This window comes from Eptatretus burgeri, chromosome 13 (assembly GCF_056783735.1).
Source record: "Eptatretus burgeri isolate ZD-2024b chromosome 13, Ebu_testis_v1, whole genome shotgun sequence".
NCBI classification, from domain to species: Eukaryota; Metazoa; Chordata; class Myxini; order Myxiniformes; family Myxinidae; genus Eptatretus; species Eptatretus burgeri.
This window is the reverse complement of record NC_140973.1, coordinates 11,576,470-11,601,469: the sequence shown is the minus strand read 5'-3', so window position 1 is coordinate 11,601,469 and position 25,000 is coordinate 11,576,470. Positions and strand designations below refer to the sequence as shown.

General features: G+C 44.6%; 1 protein-coding gene across 5 annotated transcripts in view; it reads left to right on the top strand.

Annotated features, from left to right (window-relative positions):
• The first annotated feature begins 8,589 nt into the window (after positions 1–8,589).
• The window catches only part of LOC147013847 (ELKS/Rab6-interacting/CAST family member 1-like), a 127,439-nt gene continuing 111,028 nt past the window's right edge, over positions 8,590–25,000 (top strand). For 4 of the 5 annotated variants that reach the window (XM_085851131.1, XM_085851129.1, XM_085851134.1 and 1 more), the window contains exons 1-3: positions 8,590–8,775; positions 16,421–16,742; positions 24,403–24,605. In XM_085851131.1, the coding sequence (XP_085707257.1) occupies positions 16,520–16,742; positions 24,403–24,605 (426 nt within the window). In that variant the 5' untranslated portion in view covers positions 8,590–8,775; positions 16,421–16,519. Of the gene's footprint in view, positions 8,784–16,420; positions 16,743–24,402; positions 24,606–25,000 lie in introns of all 5 variants that reach the window. The other variant, XM_085851130.1, reaches the window with a different exon arrangement.

Here is a 25,000-nt window from a genome sequence, read left to right as displayed (position 1 = left end):
GGCCGGACCGCGGTCACGACAGCGGCCGTAGGGATGGAACGTTGCGAGTCGCCCCAGCGAGGTGAAGGTAACCAGCGCGGCCTCACGGAGTCTTTGCGGTCTACACGGCTCCATGTTATAAAGACCCCAAGGGGTCCCATCTACCCCTTATCTGTCCTGGGGTTTTACCTTGCTTTTCTTTGTATGAACGTTGTGGCACCAAGTCCGTCAAGTAGAATTGTATAAGTAACTGTACATAATAGATAGACGATATTAGCTATTTTTTTGCATTACTTTTGCTTGATTGATGCATGACTGCTTACGTGCTTATGTGCTGTTCGTAAATAAATGTGCTTGTTTCAATGTTTCCCGTTCGTTGCGTCTTTTCCTTAATTGAGCTGCCATCTTGCACTTGGAATACAATTGGTTTTTAAATAGCCGGTAAAGTGATCGGGTCCAATGGGACTGCGCGATAATACCCCGCTCGGTTATCCCAAAAGGAAGCGAGCTGCTTAAGCGGCTCATTTCCAAGCGGTCCCGTTGAGGTACAATCTCTCCGTAATCTACCCGCGCGATTAATTAGGTATATCAACAATTCGGCGATTGACCCTGTAGCGCGGGTAGATTACGGACAAGGTTGTGGTGTGCTTATAAACACACCCATGGCTGGTTTTCGGCGTTGATCCGGAAAGCCGCGAGTGAATTGTCTGTTCGGTGGGCGAGATGGCCGTTATTGGTTAGACGCGGTTGTTCACACGCCGGCGGGCGGAGAATCTACAACAATACATACACACATAACCACATATATACATAATCACATACATACATAATCATATATATATATATATATATATATATATATATATATATATATATATATATATATATCTATAATCACATACATACATACATACATAATCACATATATACATAATCACATACATACATACATGCATAATCACATTAATACATACATACATAATCACATATATACATAATCACATTAATACATACATACATACATAATCACATACATACATAATCACATACATACATATATACATCATCACATAAATAAATAATCACATTTATACATACATACATAATCACATACATACATATATACATACATAATCACATACAAACATACATAATCACATATATACACAATCACATACATACATACACACATAATCACATATATACATAATCACATGCATACATATATACATAATCACATACGTACATACATGCAAAATCACATACACACATAATCACATACATACATATGTACACACATAATCACATACATACATATGTACACACATAATCACATATATACAGAATCACATACATACATACATCATCAAATTTATACATAATCACATACATATTACATATATACATAATCACAAACATAAATACATAATCCAATCCATACATCCATAAATAATCACATATATACATAATCACATACCTACATACATACATAATCACATACATACTAACATAATCACATATATACATAATCACATTCATACATAGATACATACATAATCACATACATAATCACATACATACATATATACATACATAATCACATACATATATACATACACACACATAATCACATATATACATAATCACATATATACATAATCACATTCATATATACATACATACATACATATATAATCACATATATACATAATCACATATATACATAACCACATATATACATAACCACATATATACATAAGCACATATATACATAAGCACATACATACAAACATATATACATACTGTTGCGGATTCGCGCCCGCCGGCGTGCGGACGGCCGCGTAACTCGAATCGCGGCACGTCGCCCACCGGACGGACAATCCAGTCGTGACCCTCTCGGACTAACGTCGGGAACTAGTCACGGGTGGACCTTTCGGTCTCACCACGATCGTGCCAATCGGCCCCCGCGTGGGATAGGGTTGCTCGCCAAATTCGACCTACCTAAGTACCCACACGGAGGGTAGACCGGGCGATCGCACCTCGCCGCAGGTCGACTTCGGACACGGGCCACTTTAAGCGACCCGTTCCGTACTATCGGGATAACCGAGCGGTGTTATTCGTCGGCCTCGACGGTTCGATTAATTATCGGGCATTTTAGCCCACGACCAACCCTTTACGTGAAGCAAGATGGAGATTCAATGAAAGAAAAGACGAAGCGAAGCGGGAAAACAGTTCAACATAACTCACATTTATTTCGCGATGAACGGGAAGCACACATATACAATTACACCAAAAGCACATGTAAAAGGAGAAGAAACACAATATTACACAAAAAGCAAATATAAAAGAGAAACACAATGCAGAGCTATCCGACTACCGAGCACACGGCAACACTTATACAATTTTACTTCACAGACGGCGCCGACAACACAGATACCCAAAGCAAAAGGAAAAGAACCACCCTCCAGGATGAGGCGGGCCTGGGGCCGAGACCGTGTCGGGCCTACCCGTCTGATGATGAGACGCAAAGTGGCGGTGGCGCCTCAACTCCGCGGGCCTCGCGGACAGTGTCTGGTAGGGGGTGGGAAAGGGGCCCCCTTGTCGCACTATCTCAGCGTGGGGGGAAACAAGAGGGGGTTGTTGATGCTCGGGGGAAAGGAGGATATCACCCTGTCTCGGGTCCCGCGACGAGCGTCTCCACCTCGACCTCGGTTGCGCCGCCGGCCTCTCCCTCCGCAAGCTCCCCGACTCTGACACGAGCACCCCCTCGATCGCCTTCGCCACCGCCGCCTCTCCACAGCTCTGTCCTCTTCACTCTGACTACTACCACTTCTTCCCAGCTCCACCGACAACTCTTGACTGCGAACTCCAACTCTTGACTTCTCTCCTCCGAACTGAACTGTTTGGCGAGCGCGGCCGTTTATATCCCCCGTGGCCTCGCTCCCCCACCTTTGACCCTTTACCTCCGACCCTTCACCTCTAACTGGCTCCCCATTGGACCGAGGAAAAGTGGGCGTGAATGCTTTTTGATCCATGAATTTGCACATAGCGACCTCACTCCAACGCCCTGGAGGCGGGGCCAAATCGCCCCACGCTCTCCGATAGGACGGAACAGAAGTGGGCGTGAGTCGTTTTTGATCCGTTTTTCTCGGAAAGTCTGTGATGTTTCTGAACACGCTGCTCGGTGCGCGCCCTGCACGAGTCCAGTATCGGTGCCCACAAGTGGCGCAATAATGGTGGTGATGCGATGGTGGCGAGTTGTGACGGTAAAGGTCGTGGCTGTTGTTGTGAAGCGGCGTTGTGGTTGGTGGTTGTTGTTGTGAAGCGGCGTTGTGGTTGGTGGTTGTTGTGTGATGGCTGTTGAGACGTGGTTGGTGGTGGTAGTAATGGCGGCTGGTCCAAAATAAAGATAGTAAAAGAAAAACGGCTATCCTGAAGAGTCGCAGCCCGACTGAATGACATTTATTCACTCGAAACAACGGGTTTGGGCCTAACTACACATATACTTACAGAGATATCTCACCTAAGGGACCTGAATGGTGGTTTGTGAATTTCGTCAACCACAACAATACATTATCACATACATACATAATCACATATATACATAATCACATTCATATATACATACATACATACATATATAATCACATATATACAAAATCACATATATACATAACCACATATATACATAATCACATTCATATATACATACATACATAATCACATACATACATAATCACATATATACATAATCACAAATATACATAATCACATATATACATACATAATTACATATATACATAATCACATTCATACATACATACATATATACATCATCATATACATACATAATTACATATATACATAATCACATTCATATATATATATATATATATATATATATATATATATATATATATATATATATATATATATATACATACATATATACATAATCACATACATACACAATCACATATATACATAATCACATTCATATATACATACATACATAATCACATATATATATATATATACATAACCACATACATACAAACATACATAAATACATAATCACATACATACATAATCACATACATACATAATCACATACATACATATATACATACATAATCACATATATTGATCATCACATACATACATAATCACATATATACATAATCACATACATACATACATAATCACATATATAAATAATCACATATAGACATGATAACATATATACATAATCACATTCATACATACATATATAAATAATCACATACATACATAATCACATATATACATAATCACATACATACATACATACATAATTACATATATACATAATCACATACATCCATATATATTACATTTATACATAATCACAGATACACATAATCACATACATACATACATAATCACATATATACACAATCACATACATACATACACATAATCACATATATACATAATCACATGCATACATATATACATAATCACATACGTACATACATGCAAAATCACATACATACATAATCACATACATACATAATCACATATATACACAATCACATACATACATACACACATAATCACATATACTGTATACATAATCACATACATACATACATACATAATCACATACATATATATATATATATATATATATATATATATATATATATATATATATCTATATATATATATATATATATATATATATATATATATATATATATATCACATACATACATACACACATAATCACAAATATACATAATCACATATATACATAATCACATTCATACATACATACATACATACATAGTCACATATACACATAACATATATACATAATCACATTCATACATACATACATACATAATCACATTTATACATAATCACATATGTACATACTGTAAATACATAAATACATTATCATATACATACATAATCACATATATACATGCTGTATATACATAAATACATAATCACATACATACATACAAACGTACATACACATGCTCCATTATATAATTTTTTTTTGAGTTACTGTCACAAATAAATTACAGCAGAGTGGTTCGACTGAATCAGTTACCTGAATGAAAGGGCAGCGTCCATCCCAAATGCCAAAGATGCTTATTCGGATTGATATCTGGAGACTCACGTGGTGGTCGATGCAGGTACGGAAAGTCCAAATAATGTCCTCCAAAGCAATTCTGCAGAACACAGCACCATTGTATGTTGGCAATGTCATACTAACTCTTCTTATCATTATTTTGGATATTGGTATAACCTGAACATGTTCACCAATTTGGATACAATCCTGATCAGATACTTCCAGAATATTAACCATGGTCTAGCAGTTTTTTTTTTTTTTGTTTTTTTTTTGTATACCTTGTCGAGGCTCGTATGAGAGCTAACACACAACTCACAGGAAGGGGGCATGAGACAAGAGGGGCGGGAGTGGAAGGGACAAAACAGTGGGGAACAGACACATTAGGTGAACTGTGGAAGGGAGAGGGATGGGGATGGGACGGGGAACATGGCGAAGAGAAGATGGACATTACAGGGACTTTCAGGAAGGAAAGCAGGGGAATTGAAGGAAGTGGGCTTGGGTGGATTATCGGGGGTAGAAAAGATCGAGGATTTGGATGGGGGAAGATAAGAGGTGGTGATGAACAGCTGTTTTGAAAGCCTGGAGGGAAGAATGGGAAAGAATAGAGTGAGGAAGTTTATTCCAAAGGCGGGAAAAAAGAGGAATGAAAGTTTTAACAGTTAGTTAAAAAAAAAAAAATCCAAAACCATGTCAGCTGAACATTGTTCAAACATTTACTCCATGTGTGACAGTCAAACAATTACAATTACTCCACGAGCTTTCAGCCAAACACGAACACCTCCACCCACTGGAATAAGTGAAATCGATTTTCAATATGATCTCGTGCCTTTTTCATCGATTAACACCGAGTTCAATATATTCATTCACAGCACTACTGTTTTAAACATATATGATTCCTGCTAAAATATATACCAAAAAACTATGGCTGAAAATATGGATAACTACCATCAAATCAGATGTTAGTGTGCAAACATCATCATCATCATCATCATCATCATCATCATCAACCATGCCCTATACAGAGTGTTGATTCTTCTGAAGCAGTTTCTTGGCAAGGGTTATACTGGGTGGTTTGTCAAAATTTGTAATTTGTTGAGGGTGCCGGTGATAGCTTGCCTACTCTTCACCAGGGACTGTGGGACTCACGGGGGATGGGATGTTTAACGTCTACCTACTAATGTCGACAGAAGGGATGCCCGGCTCCATCTGAGGGACGGCACACACAATGATCAATCGCCCTGCCCGTGAAACACCGGGATGGCAGTTTATAGCTTGGTTGGGATTCGAATCCAAGCTCGACAGTTTAGAGGCAAGTTCTCCTACCTCGAGGGTCGAAGTCATCCTGCCAGCGCAAGTCTGGAACATCCAGCGCAAAAATATCCAATGCTGAACATATGTGTCATTTGCACAACTATTGCACATCTATAGCTTCCCATGACATATGCAACTGATCCCTGAAAGATGAGCTCCATTTCCACGCGGATTCACATTTTCTGGTGGGTTTGTTCCAAGTATTTTCATTGCAGGTAGATCTAAAAGAGACTGTTCAGATGGACAGCTTCATCAGCTAGACCGTGATGCTTGACATCACGTTGCTGAATCGTCGTTATATTATAACACAAGTTCGCTTACAAGGAACTTCAATGCAGGGGGAGGCCATTTGGCCAATCTAACCTGTGCAATAGTTGCCAACCTTTGGTTGTTCTTCCATGCCCTATCTTTTTTTCAATGCTGAACATAAACCAGAGAAGCATCACCTTCCATTTTTCAAGTCTTTGGTATGACTTGGCCCTTAAAGACTTCTACCGTAGTATTTTTCTAAATTCTGTAATATTTTGGACTTGTCTATAAATGAAACGTACTCATACGATAGAGTCAGGGCAACAGCACGAAGTGTTGTGAGTTGTCCCATGTCTGAGTTTTTATATCGCCATTAATTTTCATTGGACAACAGACGGACTGGATGGTGCAGTGATAGGTCACTTTCATTTGAGTTGGTAAGTCTGGGTTCGATTCTCCACCCGCCGATAAACTGGAGGATGGGGTTTTCTCCAGGCAGGGCGTTAAGGTGGTTGTCCCTTCTGCTAGCATTAAAAGGACGTTAAAAGACCCCCACTGTGTCTATCGTGAAGAGTAGGTGAGTTATATAGAGCATAAATTACCAAATTCCTCCATAAATCACATTCAATCGAAAAGCCTGGTGTTGGCTTAGTGGTTATAGTCGGGCAACTTAGCTAAATATAGCATAACAATTGTGCATTTTGTGAGGAAAGCACCAAATTTGGCACACTAGTGGCCTATCATATTATGAACAGATTTGGATATTGGGCCATCTCAAATTTTTTGATGGCAGTAGAAAATGGCTGCCACAGCCATCAGCGGCTGAATTTGAGATGGCCCAATATCCAAATCTGTTCATAATATGATAGGCCACTAGTGTGCCAAATTTGGTGCTTTCCTCACAAAATGCACAATTGTTATGTTATATTTAGCTAAGTTGCCCCACTACAACGGCTTAGACGCTACAGAGCGATTTTGCAAAAAAATTCCAACTTTTGTTTTTTCAAAATTTTCAAACCTTTTGCCTAAAACCATCCTCAACACTCAACGATGAACCTCTGAAAGTTTGACGAAGATCCGTTCAGCCATCTCTCAGCAAAATGGCGACAGACACACAGACGTCTCTCTTTCAGGGATGGAGATTTCGCCCAGGGATGTCTGTCTCTCCGACGTCGGAACATTATGACGTGATGACGTCACACGCACTTCGAGAGAGATTCAAACAGTGTTAACAGCTCGTGGTCTGTGACTCATTTAGATATTTCATCATTGGAGATCTCCCACAAAACATTGATCCGCAGGACTCGTACAGGTTTCCCCTCGATCAGCATTGGTCATCGGTCCATGACACGCCGTCGGATCGATCGTTCACCACACAAAAGGTCTTCACCTGGGGCCCTCTTGCACAGTTCACGTCAACATGTCGGATTCAGATTGCCACATTTGAAGTGTAGGTTTCCAAAATTTTATGGCGGGAACGTGTAATGAGTATGACCCTGGACCCTCCCCACATTTTACGGCGGGCTATGACCCTGGATCCACCCCGCCACCCATTATGGCAGTCTCATTGTCAAATTATTTTTCGACGACTTATCAAAGTAGAGTTGGCAGATTTATCAGATTGACCGGTAAGCTTTATGTTGCAGTAAAAACGAACTCAAACGTACTGTGCGAGTATACAGGACAGCCAGCTTAATGTGTTCATTTCGGGACTACGTCGACCTGGGGGTGGATTCAGTTACCAAGCAGCAAGTCAGCGCTTGCCAAGCCAGCCGGTCCTTAACGGTTTCGAATGGAGTGCTTGCTTGAGTGTTTAAGCCGCTTGACGAGACGGATGAGGAAAAAAAACGAAAACAAGGTGGAAATGCAGGAAGGATGATGATAACGCAGAGAATCCGACGAAGAAGAAGAAGAGTTAGCGGAAGAGGGTGTGGCCAATGAGTGGGGCAGGGGTAGCGGTGTGAGGCCGGGTGCCGGGCGGTGCCTCCACTTTGCGGATACGGAGGGCTGTGGTGAGACGTTGTTGAGCCTGGTAAGGGCTACACGGCCGATAGGATCTGTGCTGTGGTCGATGGTGCAGAATTTGAAGAAGGACGAAAGCTTCAGATATCTGGGTGAGGAGGTGGGCGCCTCTTCTGTGTCTCCTCTTCCAGAGTTCTCTTTCTGCTCCGTGCCTGCCGAAGCTTTCTTTAGCTTTCATCCTCACACCGAACGCTTCCTCTTTGTTGATCTATTTCTTTGCAAAAATGCCTTTAATTCGAATGGAGTGCTTGCTTTCTGCCACCTCCTCCAATTCTGCCTCCTGCTCCCCCACCTTTTTTATCGAGGCGCCCCCGATTTCCTTTTGCAACTACCTCCACCCCTCTATATTTTTCCTTTCTGCTTCCCCGTTTTCCCTCTGTACCCCCCCCGTTTTCCCTCTGTACCCCCCGTTTTCCCTCTGTACCCCCCGTTTTCCCTCTGTACCCCCCGTTTTCCCTCTGTACCCCCCGTTTTCCCTCTGTACCCCCCGTTTTCCCTCTGTACCCCCGTTTTCCCTCTGTACCCCCGTTTTCCCTCTGTACCCCCCGTTTTCCCTCTACCCCCCATTTTCCCTCTGTACCCCCCGTTTTCCCTCTGTACCCCCCGTTTTCCCTCTGTACCCCCCCGTTTTCCCTCTGTACCCCCCCGTTTTCCCTCTGTACCCCCCCCCGTTTTCCCTCTGTACCCCCCCCGTTTTCCCTCTGTACCCCCCGTTTTCCCTCTGTACCCCCCCCGTTTTCCCTCTGTACCCCCCGTTTTCCCTCTGTACCCCCCCGTTTTCCCTCTGTACCCCCCGTTTTCCCTCTGTACCCCCCGTTTTCCCTCTGTACCCCCGTTTTCCCTCTGTACCCCCCGTTTTCCCTCTGTACCCCCCCGTTTTCCCTCTGTACCCCCCCGTTTTCCCTCTGTACCCCCCGTTTTCCCTCTGTACCCCCCGTTTTCCCTCTGTACCCCCCGTTTTCCCTCTAACCCCCCATTTTCCCTCTAACCCCCCGTTTTCCCTCTAACCCCCCGTTTTCCCTCTAACCCCCGTTTTCCCTCTAAACCCCCCGTTTTCCCTCTAACCCCCCGTTTTTCCTCTAAACCCCCCGTTTTTCCTCTGTATGCCCCTGTTTTTCTCCTGTACCCCCCATTTCCCCTTTGTTACTCCCCCCATTTCCCCTTTGTTACTCCCCCCCATTTTCCCTCTGTACCCCTCCCCCGTTTCCCTCTGTACCCCTCCCCCGTTTCCCTCTGTACCCCTCCCCCGTTTTCCCTCTGTACCCCCCCGTTTTCCCTCTACCCCCCGTTTTCCCTCTAACCCCCGTTTTCCCTCTAACCCCCGTTTTCCCTCTAACCCCCCGTTTTCCCTCTAACCCCCGTTTTCCCTCTAAACCCCCCGTTTTCCCTCTAAACCCCCCGTTTTCCCTCTAACCACCCCCCGTTTTTCCTCTAACCCCCCCCCCGTTTTTCCTCTGTATGCCCCTGTTTTTCTCCTGTACCCCCCATTTCCCCTTTGTTACTCCCCCATTTTCCCTCTGTACCCCTCCCCCGTTTCCCTCTGTACCCCTCCCCCGTTTCCCTCTGTACCCCTCCCCCGTTTCCCTCTGTACCCCTCCCCCATTTCCCTCTGTACCCCTCCCCCGTTTCCCTCTGTACCCCTCCCCGTTTCTCTCTGTACAACCTCCCCCGTTTTCCCTCTGTACTCCCCCTCCCCCGTTTTCCCTCTGTACTCCCCCTCCCCCGTTTTCCCTCTGTAGTCCCCCCGTTTTCCCCTCTATAGTCCCCCCATTTTCCCCTCTGTAGTCCCCCCGTTTTCCCCTCTGTAGTCCCCCCGTTTTTCCCTCTATACCCCCTCCCCCGTTTTCCCTCTGTACTCCCCTCCCCCATTTTCCCTCTGTACTCCCCCCCGTTTTCCCTCTGTACTCCCAGTTTCCCCTCTGTACCCTTTTTACCCCCAACTCATGTTTTCCCTCGGCCTCATATTTTCTCTCCTCAGCCCCCTTTTTCCTCAGCCCCCTTTTTCCTCAGCCCCCATTTTTCCTCAGCTCCCCCATTTTTCCTCAGCTCCCCCATTTTTCCTCAGCTCCCCCATTTCTCCTCAGCCCCCTTTTCCTCAGCCCCCTTTTCCTCAGCCCCCATTCTGCCCTGCACCCCTCCATTTTTCCCTACCCCTATTCTCCACTACACCCCCATTCTCCGCTGCACTCCCCCATTCTCGGAGTCTCCCCAAATTTTCCACAGAGTTTCCCCCCCCCAAATTTTCCACGGAGTTCCCCCCCCCAAATTTTCCACGGAGTTCCCCCCCAAATTTTCCACGGAGTTCCCCCCCCCAAATTTTCCACGGAGTTCCCCCCCCAAAATTTTCCACGGAGTCCCCCCCAAATTTTCCACGGAGTCCCCCCCAAATTTTCCACGGAGTCCCCCCCAAATTTTCCACGGAGTCCCCCCCCAAATTTTCCACGGAGTCCCCCCAAATTTTCCACGGAGTCCCCCCCAAATTTTCCACGGAGTCCCCCCCAAATTTTCCACGGAGTCCCCCCCAAATTTTCCACGGAGTCCCCCCCAAATTTTCCACGGAGTCCCCCCCAAATTTTCCACGGAGTCCCCCCCAAATTTTCCACGGAGTCCCCCCCAAATTTTCCACGGAGTCCCCCCCCCAAATTTTCCACGGAGTCCCCCCCAAATTTTCCACGGAGTCCCCCCCAAATTTTCCACGGAGTCCCCCCCAAATTTTCCACGGAGTCCCCCCAAATTTTCCACGGAGTCCCCCCCAAATTTTCCACGGAGTCCCCCCCAAATTTTCCACGGAGTCCCCCCCAAATTTTCCACGGAGTCCCCCCCCCAAATTTTCCACGGAGTCCCCCCCAAATTTTCCACGGAGTCCCCCCCCCAAATTTTCCACGGAGTCCCCCCCCAAATTTTCCACGGAGTCCCCCCCCAAATTTTCCACGGAGTCCCCCCCAAATTTTCCACGGAGTCCCCCCCAAATTTTCCACGGAGTCCCCCCCCCAAATTTTCCACGGAGTCCCCCCAAATTTTCCCACGGAGTCCCCCCCCAAATTTTCCCACGGAGTCCCCCCCAAATTTTCCCACGGAGTCCCCCCCCAAATTTTCCCACGGAGTCCCCCCCAAATTTTCCCACGGAGTCCCCCCAAATTTTCCCACGGAGTCCCCCCCAAATTTTCCCACGGAGTCCCCCCCCAAATTTTCCCACGGAGTCCCCCCAAATTTTCCCACGGAGTCCCCCCCCCCAAATTTTCCCACGGAGTCCCCCCCAAATTTTCCCACGGAGTCCCCCCCCCAAATTTTCCCACGGAGTCCCCCCCAAATTTTCCCACGGAGTCCCCCCAAATTTTCCCACGGAGTCCCCCCCAAATTTTCCCACGGAGTCCCCCCCCAAATTTTCCCACGGAGTCCCCCCCAAATTTTCCCACGGAGTCCCCCCCCCAATTTTTCCACGGAGTTCCCCCCCCAAATTTTCCACGGAGTTCCCCCCCCCAATTTTCCACGGAGTTCCCCCCAAAATTTTCCACGGAGTTCCCCCCCAAAATTTTCCACGGAGTTCCCCCCCCAAATTTTCCACGGAGTTCCACCCCCAAATTTTTCCACGGAGTTCCACCCCCCAAATTTTTCCACGGAGTTCCACCCCCAAATTTTTCCACGGAGTTCCCCCCCCGCAATTTTTCCACGGAGTTCCCCCCGCAATTTTTCCACGGAGTTCCCCCCCGCAATTTTTCCACGGAGTTCCCCCCCCCGCAATTTTTCCACGGAGTTCCCCCCCCCCCGCAATTTTTCCACGGAGTTCCCCCCCCGCAATTTTCCACGGAGTTCCCCCCCGCAATTTTCCACGGAGTTCCCCCCGCAATTTTCCACGGAGTTCCCCCCCAAATTTTCCACGGAGTTCCCCCCCCCAAATTTTCCACGGAGTTCCCCCCCCAAAATTTTCCACGGAGTTCCCCCCCAAAATTTTCCACGGAGTTCCCCCCCAAAATTTTCCACGGAGTTCCCCCCCCAAAATTTTCCACGGAGTTCCCCCCCCAAATTTTCCACGGAGTTCCCCCCCCCTGTTCCCTGCCCCAGAGCATCTCCCTCTGCCCCACATGTCTTTGTTCCGCCCCACAGCTTGTACCTTACCCAATCTTATTGCCTCCTCTCCATCTTTTCTGCCTCCACCCAACAATTCGTTTTGTTTCCACCCCTACCCCCTACCCCCACCCCCCATTTCCTCCAAACTTTTTTGTCCTCAACACCTCCGTGCCATTTTTCCTTTTTGGATTGATAACATATAATCAAACCTTAATGTTAAAAATAACCTTTTATCATAGCTTTATTTGGGATTGATAGTTTATGGACATCCACTTATCACTACTCCACCTTTAGGATGTGTAGTTCCCCTTGAGTCACCTAACCCGAACCCAACTCCCCCCCCCCTCATGCCACTACCCACTCTGGATGTGTACCTCCCCCTTGAATAACCGAAACCCGAACCCCAACCTCAACTCCCCCTCCCCATCTCCCGTGTCACTACCGACTAACTCTATTCCTTTTTCATAATGCTAATCCACCCCAATACCTGTGGTCATTATGAAGTTACCTTGTGAATTACATTACCGTCATGATTTTTCCCCGTTCCTGTAAGGCAAACAAAAATGAATGGTTATCCTTGTCCCAGTTGTCATATTGACCAATCGTATTGTTTCAATTCATTCCTTTGTTTAATTGTAAGACCAGCTGGCTGAAGGGAATGTAAGGACCAGGGAGGTGTTCTATGGAGAGGACATGACGTGGTGCGGCATGAAAGGAAGCGAATGACTTCGTGAATAATGTAGTACGAGTCCTTCAATCCTGCATTATTTACTACGAGAAGTATTAACCTTGTATATCCTGTGAAATTGTTGGGGCGTTGACATTATTTTTGAGTGCAATTCTTGAACGCAACGCAGGCGATGCATGATGCATGCAAATACTGACATTATTGTCCGCCATGGCCAATTGGTAGTTTGAAAGTTGCCGAAGTGACCAGATCTGCACGACGATCTGATGGATGAGCGATCTTCAAAGGCAGTTGTTGTGGTTGGAGAATTCATCTTGAACTGGGATTCAATTCTGAGTTTGCCCCGCAGGTTACGTTATCATTGAGGCACGGCCATGCCGCCGATGCAGTGCCCCTGCACATTTGGGCAGGGATTTGTAAATCGCTCAGGGTGCCGGTGACATCTCCACTACTCTTCACGAAGGACACAGTGGGATGTTTAACACCAGCAGACCGGACGCGCAGTTTAACGTCCTTCCGATGGACGGCGCGCACAAGCGAAACACCTGGGGGTGGACGTTCGGACCCAGACTCGACAGCTCGGAGGCGGGTGAGCATTATCTCGAGGCTATCATGACAGTCTAGCGGAAATCGGTTAACTAGCGTGTTTTGAGCAAGCCTGTGCAGAATGCTGATTTTGCAATTCACGTGAGGGCATTCTGCTTTTCAAGCGACGTTGACATGATTTTGAATTGAGGCTCGTTTAGCGTTGCAGAAGGTGACTGATTGCGCCACATTGCAAACTTGTGCTTGCAATGGAATGTTTTACACCCCATATCGTTACATTATTTCATGACGAGAGGAAAAATATCCTCAGGTTCCTCTCCCTAATTAGGTGTGAATCCTGTTGCAGTGCTCGTCAGGCTTAGAGAGATGCGCACTCACCTTTGATTGTCTGTCATTAGTTCAAAATCTTGACCCAGCTATAAACGGTCATCTCAGTGTTTCATGTATTAAGCGATCCATGCGTGTGCCGTCCCCTTGGACGGCCGCTAAGCCGGAGAACCCGTCTGCCAGCACCGGGTCTTGGTGAACCTTAAAGATTCCATGGTGTCTTTCGTGAAGTGTCGGCAAGTTCTCGCCGGCACTCTGAACGGATTACAAATTCCTGTCAAATTTAAAGTGACCATCAGGCTTAGCCAGCTGGTTCATGAAAGGCTTGGGTCAAAATGGTTCCGCAGTTGGTCCCACACAGAGGTTATCGTCAACAGTCGTAATTGAAAACTTTAATAATGAAAGAAATATCGATTTGATTAACTTGCTCCCCCCCCCCCTCCCCCTTAATTTCCAAGCCTCTTGAAAATCTGATGCAGCAATGAAATACCAATCTACCATCTTGGTGATCAGAGCAATGTTATTGTATCATTTTAAACAAAAATATCCTCTTTTACATGCGTAGTATGTTCCAAAGATTGTGAACCGTGTAAGTAAATGTCTGCAGACCAGTTTAAATGGCTCGGGGTTACCGTGTGGTTGAGATGAAGAATCTGAAGTGTGGTGACGTTGGTAGTCAAAGGTTGCAAGTTCTCCTCCTTCGCATGCAGCACAAGGCTGCAAGTAGCAATGTTGGCTGATGCAATGCCCCTGTTACCAGTACGCTGGTACTCATTTTGCCGACCTTGGAAGGATGACGGGCTGAGTCGACCCTACCTCGTGTTAATTCAGTGTCCCAACAGGGGCTTGAAATCAGGACCCTCGTATCTCAAGCCACCCACCTTAACCGTTCGGCCAACACCAGGCCTAGGTTGTAACTATTCACCGATGAAGCAATTTATTACCTCGAGTGTGGGGAAGGTGAACTCGATTTAAAAGAGTAAGACTTGCAACAAGAAACAAATCGAGTAAATTTATAGTACAGAGTTAATTTAAAGATTTTTTTTTTCCTCTCTTGTGACACTTTAAACTAGAGCGGCACTCGGTAGATCGTGTACCTGCACCAGGCTGACCAGTGTACATTTTGATCCGACTGATGGGTAAATCCCACCAAAATCTAATCAGCTTCTTCGTGTCACCCAACAAACTTATCCACCAAGTTTTGTTATAATCCGTTCATAACTTTTTTGAGATATCGTGCTGCATATAGTTTCTGGCCTGATCACTAAATAGTGGAGAATCATTTTGTAATTAAAAAAATAATTTACAGCATCCGGATTCGGATCGCCACCGACATCGATATGATTCGTCCTCGTCACACACCCAACCTGTCCAACCAAGTTTCGTCCAAATCTGGCCACAACTTTTTGAGATATCATGCACAGACAGACAGACAGACACAGACAGACAGACAGAGACAGGGTGAAAACATAACCTCAATCCACCTTACCTTGCAGAGGTAATAAGTTAACATTTTGAAAGAAGTTGAAGTAGGAATAGTTCAGTTTCCCTTAATGCGTTACATTTGAACTTCAATAAATCAATGTATGTTGCTCTATGCAGAGCATCGGTGCCGCCGAACCGGTCTCTTCTCAAGGGTTATACCGGGTCGTTCGCCTTGGCCTTCCCGGCAGTGAGTCAGAATTGCAATTTGTAATTAGTCCAGGGTGTCGGCAATAACTGGCTTGCTCATCGTGAAAGAGGCCATGGGATCTTTGACGTCCACCAAATAACACCGGCATACGAGACGCACAGCTCAACGTCCATCCAATAGACGGTGCACACATTCATGGATCGCCCTGCATGAGACGCCTCTCGCTTATGTTGCCGGCTCATCTTGCAAACAGTGTTGCAAATGAACACAGTTGCTTTTAAAATGTTTTCTTTTTTACAGGCCTTTCAAAAACTGATATTCTTATAGTCAAGGTATTCCTCAGCTTTGGAGAAACACTTTAACCATCAGTGTGGAAGCCGTCGGTGTATAAATATTTGTCACATGTAAGCGGCCTGAATAGGACATTGTAATAGCTTTGTTCTTCAAAACCCTTTTTTTTTTGTCTGCATTCCAGGCAAGTGTTGCTTTGGTCATGGATTCTGACTGATGCCTGTTCGTGCTTTGAGCAAAGTGTGATGCCACCTGGGCACCGAACCAACCAAAAAAACACAAGATGTACGGGAGCTCCCGCTCTGTCGGCGGAGAGCGCACCTCAGACTTTGGAGTTGGTCGATCACCTCAGTTGCCCCGGTCGCCTCGCCTTGGCCACCGGCGCACGAACAGCAGCGGAGGGGGGAAAGCGATGTCCATGGAAAATATCCAGTCTCTGAATGCGGCCTATACGGCATCTGGGCCACTGTACTTGGAAGAGCAGGAAAGTGCCAGTCCAAACCCAGGTGAGATTCGACGGCGCTCGGCTTTGGAATGCCGGCGGATTAGGATCTCCGGTCAGAGGGAGTGTTGACAGCTCTGCAAAACATCTTGGCTTGCTTCCCGTTCGGAAGAATTTCTGGAATGAAATTTTCATTTTGGAGAATGAGCAAAGAAGTATTTATTTTAATTTTTCTTTTGTTCGATGAAAGGTTTATTTACGAAAGCTGTGTTCCTCCTTTGTTAGAGGAGATCCATGCACATTTGTGTGCTTTGTGTGCATTCACGCACCTTTGATCCAAGCTGTGTTCCTCCTCCTTTGTTGCAATTTACCAAACATTTACTAAAGCTGTGTTCCTCCTTTGCACCGCCACAAAGCATCACTTCAAGATGATCCTGGGTCAGATGTCTATTTGGAGATGGACTACAGCTTGGGTGTGACGGATGTATAAAGTCTTGTTTTTTGTTTTGAAGTGAAGCTGCCATCTTCCATTCGCCTGCACAAGGTAAACCACGTGCTTGGAAGGCTCTGCTGTTGTGGTAAATACACTCATAAAGGGCCTTTTTTATGGCCTTGGGGTTTGTATGTTGGCTTTTGTTGAAAAGCTTAAAATGCATGTTCCCTTCGAAGCAACTTCAATGCAGAAGGAGGCCGCTAGGCCCATCAAAGCCTGCACTCTGATCGCCAACCTATGGTTGTTTTGTCCGTGCTCTATCCTTTTAAATACTGAGTGTAGAGCAAGGATTCAGCGCGTACCATATGTTTTAAGCCTTTGGTGTAGCTCAGCCGGAGTTCAAACCAGCGACCTCCCAGAATCGCAGTGGACGTTCCAACGCTCCATTACGCCACCGAGTCTGGTTAATCTGGCTCGTGCTTAATCTGCCTCTGAAATGCCGACTTTGTTTTTGATTCTTCTCTCCGAGCAGAAGCAATTTTGTTGTGATCCCAGGTGTCAGTCTGTAATAATTACGCTCACCGAAGGAGAGGGTATTGCATTTGGGTCTATTTTGTTTGTTTTTGTTTGTTTGTTTGTCCCCGCAGAACTTTCGTGTTTTTCAACGCAACCGTTTGTCGGATTGAGACTAAATTTTCACCATTGGTGCGATCGCTAACAATAAATTTTTTCATGGTAATTGACATCATCGGTCACGTGGTCTGGCAGCCATGTTGGAAAAACTTTGGACCTCTGTATCTCTGAAACTGCACCAAGGGAAAAATTGAAACTTGGCACATAGCAAATACTCCTCATGGGGAATGGGCGTGCTTTTTTTTATGACATCATTGGTGCCTTCGTTATGACATCATACTTGCATAGAACGCTACATCCGATCAGTATGAAAAATCTTTAGTCATCTCTGGATAAAATGGTCCACAAAATTTATTTTGATGACGTTATCAGTCACGTGATTTTGGCAGCCATATTGTTTAAAAAAAAAACCTTCATAGTTGAACAAATCGAGGCGAAACGTTACACGTGTGACCGCCTATCCATGAGGAACAAAAGGTTCACACACATGACATCATGGGTCACATGGTTTGGCAGCCATTTTGGATTTACCCTAAAACATAAAAAATATATATATATATTCTTCTCCAGAACAGCTGGACACATCGAGGGGAAACTTCACACAAATGTTCCTCAAAGCATGTTTGTACAAAGTTGTGAAGGAATAATTAAGTCGCATGGTTTGGCAGCCATATTGGATTTAAGGAAAATATGAAATGTTTTCTCTGGAACTTCTTAATCAATCGAAGTGAAACTTCACAGTTGTGATTTAGTAGTGATGGGGAATACAGGTTTTAAATTTCAACTTGATTGGACAAATGGTCTGGCAGCCAGAATTGTTTAATTTTTTGATGTGAGGTTTGTTTTTTTTTCTTCCGAATAAGGCTTGTTTGGCTGTTCCTGGATGGATTTGAGGTTGGAGTAGCAGCGAAAATGTGAATCCTATCCAGGTTGCTCCAAATGACGTCATCTTTTCTTTTTGCTCATTTGGGTTCCTTCTGATTACTGATGCGGGACTGTTCCTATTTAGTGTTCCTTTTGATTTGAATTGAATTTATTTTAATCCAATTCTGAATTCAACAGAATAATAATAATAATAAAAAACCGTAATAGGTCAGAGTCAGGTGTCCAATCAAAGCCGGACGTCTTGGTACCCGGTCATCACTGCCAGCAGTTAAGTGGCAGTTCTAATTATGTCTCTTATTAATTATGTAACACACCACTATACAAACACCGCACAAAACAAGTCCTGGTGAGGGGCTGCAATCTCTGATTGCTCTTTTTCTTGTTTATGTTGTTATTTGAAATTTGTCAATGGGATGTTGGATTTTCAAAGAAGTAGCGACGCCGTCGGACAGATGTATACTGCACTTTTTTGCTGTTGCACCACAAATGTGTTGGCACCTTTCACCGCTGCAGCATCGAAGCTGCACCCACCAGAAGTGGAGACTCAAAAGGCTTTAAATGGGCACGATGTTTGTTCCTGCACATTTCCGTCTTTCCCATGCCTTAACTATGCCACGTTTGTGTGGAGTTGGCAAAGTTGCGTGGATCTCTGCTGTGAAAATCTTGAGAAGTGCAAAGCATTGCACGCTTTGTATATGGAAAGTATAAAGAATTGTTCACGACGTTTTGAACGTTTTTCTAAAGATAATTTTTGGTGATGTCAATGTGGAGAATCATCTTGTGAACTAAAATCTGTATTTGCTTTCCTATTCTTCAGGCTCATAATGGTGGCACCATGCAGTACATGTAACACGCACACACGCACACACTTTTTTTTTTTCCTGGTGGATGTTTATTGTCTGGTAATAACTGATGAATGTTTAAAATGACATTGTGAAAAAGTCATTTGGTCTGTCGGTGAGTGTTGCTTTTTAATCCTTCCTATTTGAAGCATTTTTAATACTCATGGAAACAACAGAAAATAGGAAAGAGAAGACGAGTACAAAGGCAGCTCCACGTGTGTCGTATCCACGACAGAGGCAGAGGGCGAGTGAGTTTCGGGGGTCAATGGTTCAATTCCGACCCGAGTCGGGTCGTACCAAAGACTTTAAAAACAGTACATGCTGCTTTCTTGGTTGACTCAGCATTTAGAGGATAGAGCATGGATAAACCCCATGGACATCCCATGGGGGGGGGCGTGGGGTGAGGGGGGGGAATTTATTCTTGATTGTCCCACTGACTGCAGAGAGGACTAAAAGGGCACTCGATAGAGCGCTTACCTCCACCACATAACTCCTGATCCATCAGAACGTATTGGGCCCGATCAATACATTAAAAAAAAAATCATGCTATCTATCATTTTTGGTCCAATCTCTCAATGGTGAAGAATCACTTTTAAAATTAAATAATTCTCGCATCCAGATCTGGATTCAGATCTTCACCAAAATTGAATCCATTCTTCCTTGTCACACACCCAACATGTCCACCAAGTTTCGTCCGAATCCGTCCACAACTTTTTGAGATATCGTGCTACATACCGTTTTTAGCCCTATCTCTCAATGGTGAACAATCACTTTAAAAATTCTAGTAGTCGGATCTGGATCCGGATCTTCACCAAAATCTAATCAGTTCTTCCTTGTCACACACCGAACCTGTCCACAAGTTTTTGAGATATCCTGCACACAAACAAACACAAACAGAAGGGGGGAAAGCATAACCTCCTTCACCTTCGGTGGCGGACGTAATAATGACAGTGCTGCGGGAGCATACTTCACTTCCCCCACCCCAAAGGTTGTGTCTGTTTCTGTGTGTGTGTTGCTCCTCAGTCCTCATTCTTCCCGAGTTCATGTTTATCAAAAAAAGAAAAACTGAGGAAAAGGGGAGGGTGGGGGGGTTGATGGGTGATGGGTGATGGACGATGGACATCACATTGATAGTACATTTCGATGAAAATGTTGAAAATCGTGGAATAACCAGTCGTAAGAGAAGTGTCCCGAGTCGTTATTGTGTGCCTGATCTGGTGACAGCATGATGTTTTATATTTCTGGTGCCATTGGGATTCAACGACTGTGGAATACTCTGTAATAATAATAATAATAATAATTCTTTGTTTTTCTATTTCGTGTTTGAGAGAAAATGGTTGTATAATTATTCGTATTATTATTTAATAGTAATATCATTTCCCTTAGAAGGCACTTCAGCATATGAGGAGGCCATTGGGCCCATCAACCCTGTTATGATTGCCAACCTATAGCCGTTTATCCATGCTCCTTGCTTTTAAAATTCTGAGCATCAAACGAGACAGCAGCACATACCGTTTTGAGTTTTTTGGTATCACTAGGCCAGGGTCGGGTTCAAATCATCAACCTCCCAGACTCGGAGTGGACGCTCGAACCATTACCCCACCGAGTCTGGCAGATTTAACTTTGTTGTTTCATCATTTTGTTATCCATTTGTTACATAAACTTTCTTAGCTCCGAAAGTAATCTCTTTGTTATCTTTGGGTGATGTTCTCAAGAGTTTGCTTCATGCTTCTCTGACTGCTGAAACTTTGGCTTGTGTTGGCCTGGTGTTTCAATGTCGAACATGAGAGTTGTTACCCACCACGCACGTAACATAAAGCGGGGGTTAAGCAATTGGTTCACTCAAACAGTCTGTCTGTCTGTCTGTCTCTCTCTGTCTACAAATGTCAGTCATTGATTGAGGAACAACTTGATTTCGATTGAATTTTATATTTTGAACACTGGAGAACATGAATCGGAGCATGAAGCTGCAGTTTAGCACGTACTTTGGCTCGAAATTTGACAAATTGTACGGAATCTCGCTCCAATCGCACAAGCACACAGAGGAGTAAGGTAAAAAAATTTTGGATTCTACCTGTAAGGAAGTTAAAATTAAAAATCATTCCAAACAGGAAGCTTACTGTTTTTATGGATATCATAAAAGGACACAAGCGGGCACGAATAACTAATTTAACATTAACTCTTAAATAAGGTGGTGTAAGAGACGGTGCATCAATGGCGGTTAACTTCCGTAAAGTGTTTATTTTTATTTTATTTTATTTTTTTCTCCCTGGAGCCTTTAAAACTTTTTTTTAAATTTCAATTGAGTTGCATACTTGAACACTGTAGAATACAAATCGCCTTGTTGGCACTTCCAAACACCTCGAGTTTAGCAGTACTTGGACAAAACGTTACGACATCTCGACCAATCAAATTTGCCGCTCGTGCTCTCAGCTTCGGTGAACATCGAGATTCAGACAAAATGGCGGCTCGCAGGAAATCTTATATCGTGCTCGGAAATGCAGTGCAACGGTTTAAAAGACCATTCCCATGTCCCTTTTCTCAAGACTGCGTGGGGTCAGGTGTTCCATGAACTCTCTCGTTTGTTTCTTCTTCTCGTTTATACTTGTATGTGTTTAAGCTTCGACGTTGGAAGAAATTGGAGCAGCTGATATGGACCCCGGGGTTTCAAGGGCATTCTCTTAACATCCACTGGCAGCCTTTCTGCACCTTATCTAATAAATCAACATCTTTCTGGCAACCGTGCATTCCATGCTGAAGGAAAGACAACAGCCGTGAGCCACAATCATTCCCTAATGTTGCGTGATGTATGACTGTCACATTGTTTAAGTAGCTTCTCTTGGCCTATGGCTTGTGCCAGGCAAGGTGATGGGGGTGGGGGTGGGGGTGGTATTGCTGTTATGGTACTGATAAATACTGTCTGGGTGTCGGTACATTTATCAGTTTTAGGCTCTTTGTGAATATTTTTTCAGTGTTGAGCTTGAGTAGTGTTTCGTCAATTTTCAAATCTTCATTCATAAAATTGCGAATTATATCGGCCATTTTGGCAAACATTTCCTCGTATCTAGTTAGCCTCACCTATTCTGAAGGCTTGGGGATGGTCCAAGGTGTGTTTTTATTTTTTATTTTTTATTTTTTTTGTATACCTTGTCGAGGCTCGTATGAGAGTGAACACAGTGGGGAACAGAGACATGAGGAGATCTGTGGAAGGGAGAGGGTTGGGGCGGGGAACATGCGGAATACAAGATGGACATTACAGGGACTTTCAGGAAGGAAAGCAGGGAATTTGAAGGAGGTGGGCTTGGGTGGATTATCGGGGGTAGAAAAGATCGAGGATTTGGATAGGGGACGATAAGAGGTGGTGGTGAACAAGGTGGTGGCCTTTACGCATGCATAATGATTAATGATGTAGATCATCCATTTTCATTGTTGTCTCTGCCACCAAAGATGGACAGAGGTTATGTTTTAAGCCCTATTTGTCTGTCTGTCTGTGAGCAGGATATTTCAAAAAGTTATGGATTGATTCAGATGAAACATGGTGGACAGGTTGGGTGTTTGACAAAGACAAATCAATTAGATTTTGGTGATGATCTGGTTACGAGAATTTTTTTTAAAAATAAAAACATTAAGTCTTCTTTGTTCGTATGCAGCACAAAACTGTGGGGTAGCAGCATTGTTGGCTGAGCGTGTGGCTGTGCCACTGATACTCATACGCAATGCTCTCTGCATTGGGATTTGTACAGGAAGTGGCATTATTGGACAGGAATTTGTAATTTCTTAATTATGCTGGTGATAGCTTGCCTACTCCTTGCGAAGGACTCCATGGGATCTATAATGTCCACGAATGAATGCTGGCAGTCGGGATGCCCAGCTTCACGTCCGAGGGACGGGGCACACCCATGGATGAATCACCCTTCCTGAAAAACACCGGATGACAGTTTTTATAGCCACGTTGGGATTTGAACTCGGGCTTAGCTTGATGGCGAGTGTGCGTACGTATAGGCCATCCCGTCAGCCCTAATTTTTAGAGTGATTCTTCCCACATTGAGAGATAGGGCCACAAATGATATATAGCCCGATATCTCAAAGTGTAATGGACGAATTTGGGCGAAACTAGCCGGATGAGTTGGGTAGGTGCCAAGAACGAGCTGATTGGATTTAGGTTCAGGTCCTGCCGCAGATCCGGCCTATCGATGGGATACAAATTGTAAACTATTCAGCCTGGTGGAGGTATGCCCTCTACTGAGTGCAGTTCTAGTTTGATGCTCTGTGGTGTTCATTTTAAGTGGTTTTTCTGCATGAATTTGTGACATGCATTGCACTTGCTCTCATCTCCTCCCCAACTTCCTTTTACTTTTCCTGCTTCCCGGTGATGGACGGCACTATTTGATTTGGAGAAAGATGAAATTGTGTTTTGTAATTAATGCTTGTGCTTTTGTAAACTTAACGTGGACGTGGATACCGTGCTCAAATCACGACTTCAACATATAATGCTTTTCCGCACGGATTCTGCGGCACAAATATTGTGTCTTCGCCAATGAGTTCATAATAATAGATCCAAGTCTTATTGATGCAGAACGTGGTGTTGGCTTAGCGGTTAGGGTGGCTGGCTTGGGATCTTAGGGTCCTGAGTTTAAGCCCTGTTGGCTGCTGAATTAATACCAGGTGGGGTTGACTCAGCCTGTTGTCCTTCCAAAGTTGGTGAAATGAGTACCAGTGTACCAGTATAGGGGCACAGCATCAGCGGAACAGCCGTGCCCCAACAAAATGATAGCTACCCGGCGGCCAAGCTTCCACACGCAAGAAGAAGCAGATATCGATGTGCAGTCGTTACAGGTTTTTGCATAGGTGTCATGAATCCTGTTGAAAGAAACAGCATCTTGATAACAGTTGATGCTTAAGTGCGCACTCGCTCTCTCACCCTCCCCCAGCACCGGGTCATCCAAAGTCCACAATGACGTTGGGCCGTCCCATGATGGGCTGTGTGCCCGTTACCACGCGTCGTACACCGTACAGCTTGCGTGGCATGGCCACAGGGAGCAGTCCGAACATCACCTCCATCGGGCTTCCTGGGGGTGACGCCATTGCCTTTGGAGAAATGGACGCTGTATTTTCACCTCCTTGTGGCTTGCAGGTAAAGGGGGCAAGCTGTAGTCCCCTCCCTTTGATTTTAATTTGTGTTCTTTTTTAGGGGGCAGGGGGATGCAGAGTGTGCGGTGGGTAAAAGTTTGAATTATTAAATTTGTCAAGAACTGGGTAGCACTTCTCCGGTATCCTGTTTATTTTATTACATGAAAACCTTTGTCATTGGAAGTATTAAATTAAGGTGTGTTGTATAACACAGAGAGGAAGAATATCCTAGAAGCTTTAAAACATGGTTGCCAACTCTGACTAGTTTGTTGTTTTCCTGATTTTAGCACCTCGTTTAGAATCTTATCCTGCTGGTCGATGCAGTATTTTCTTATCTCGTGTACAGGGTACAAAATACCACGCATTGTTTGTGTGCGTTTGTTCATGAGTACAATTAGT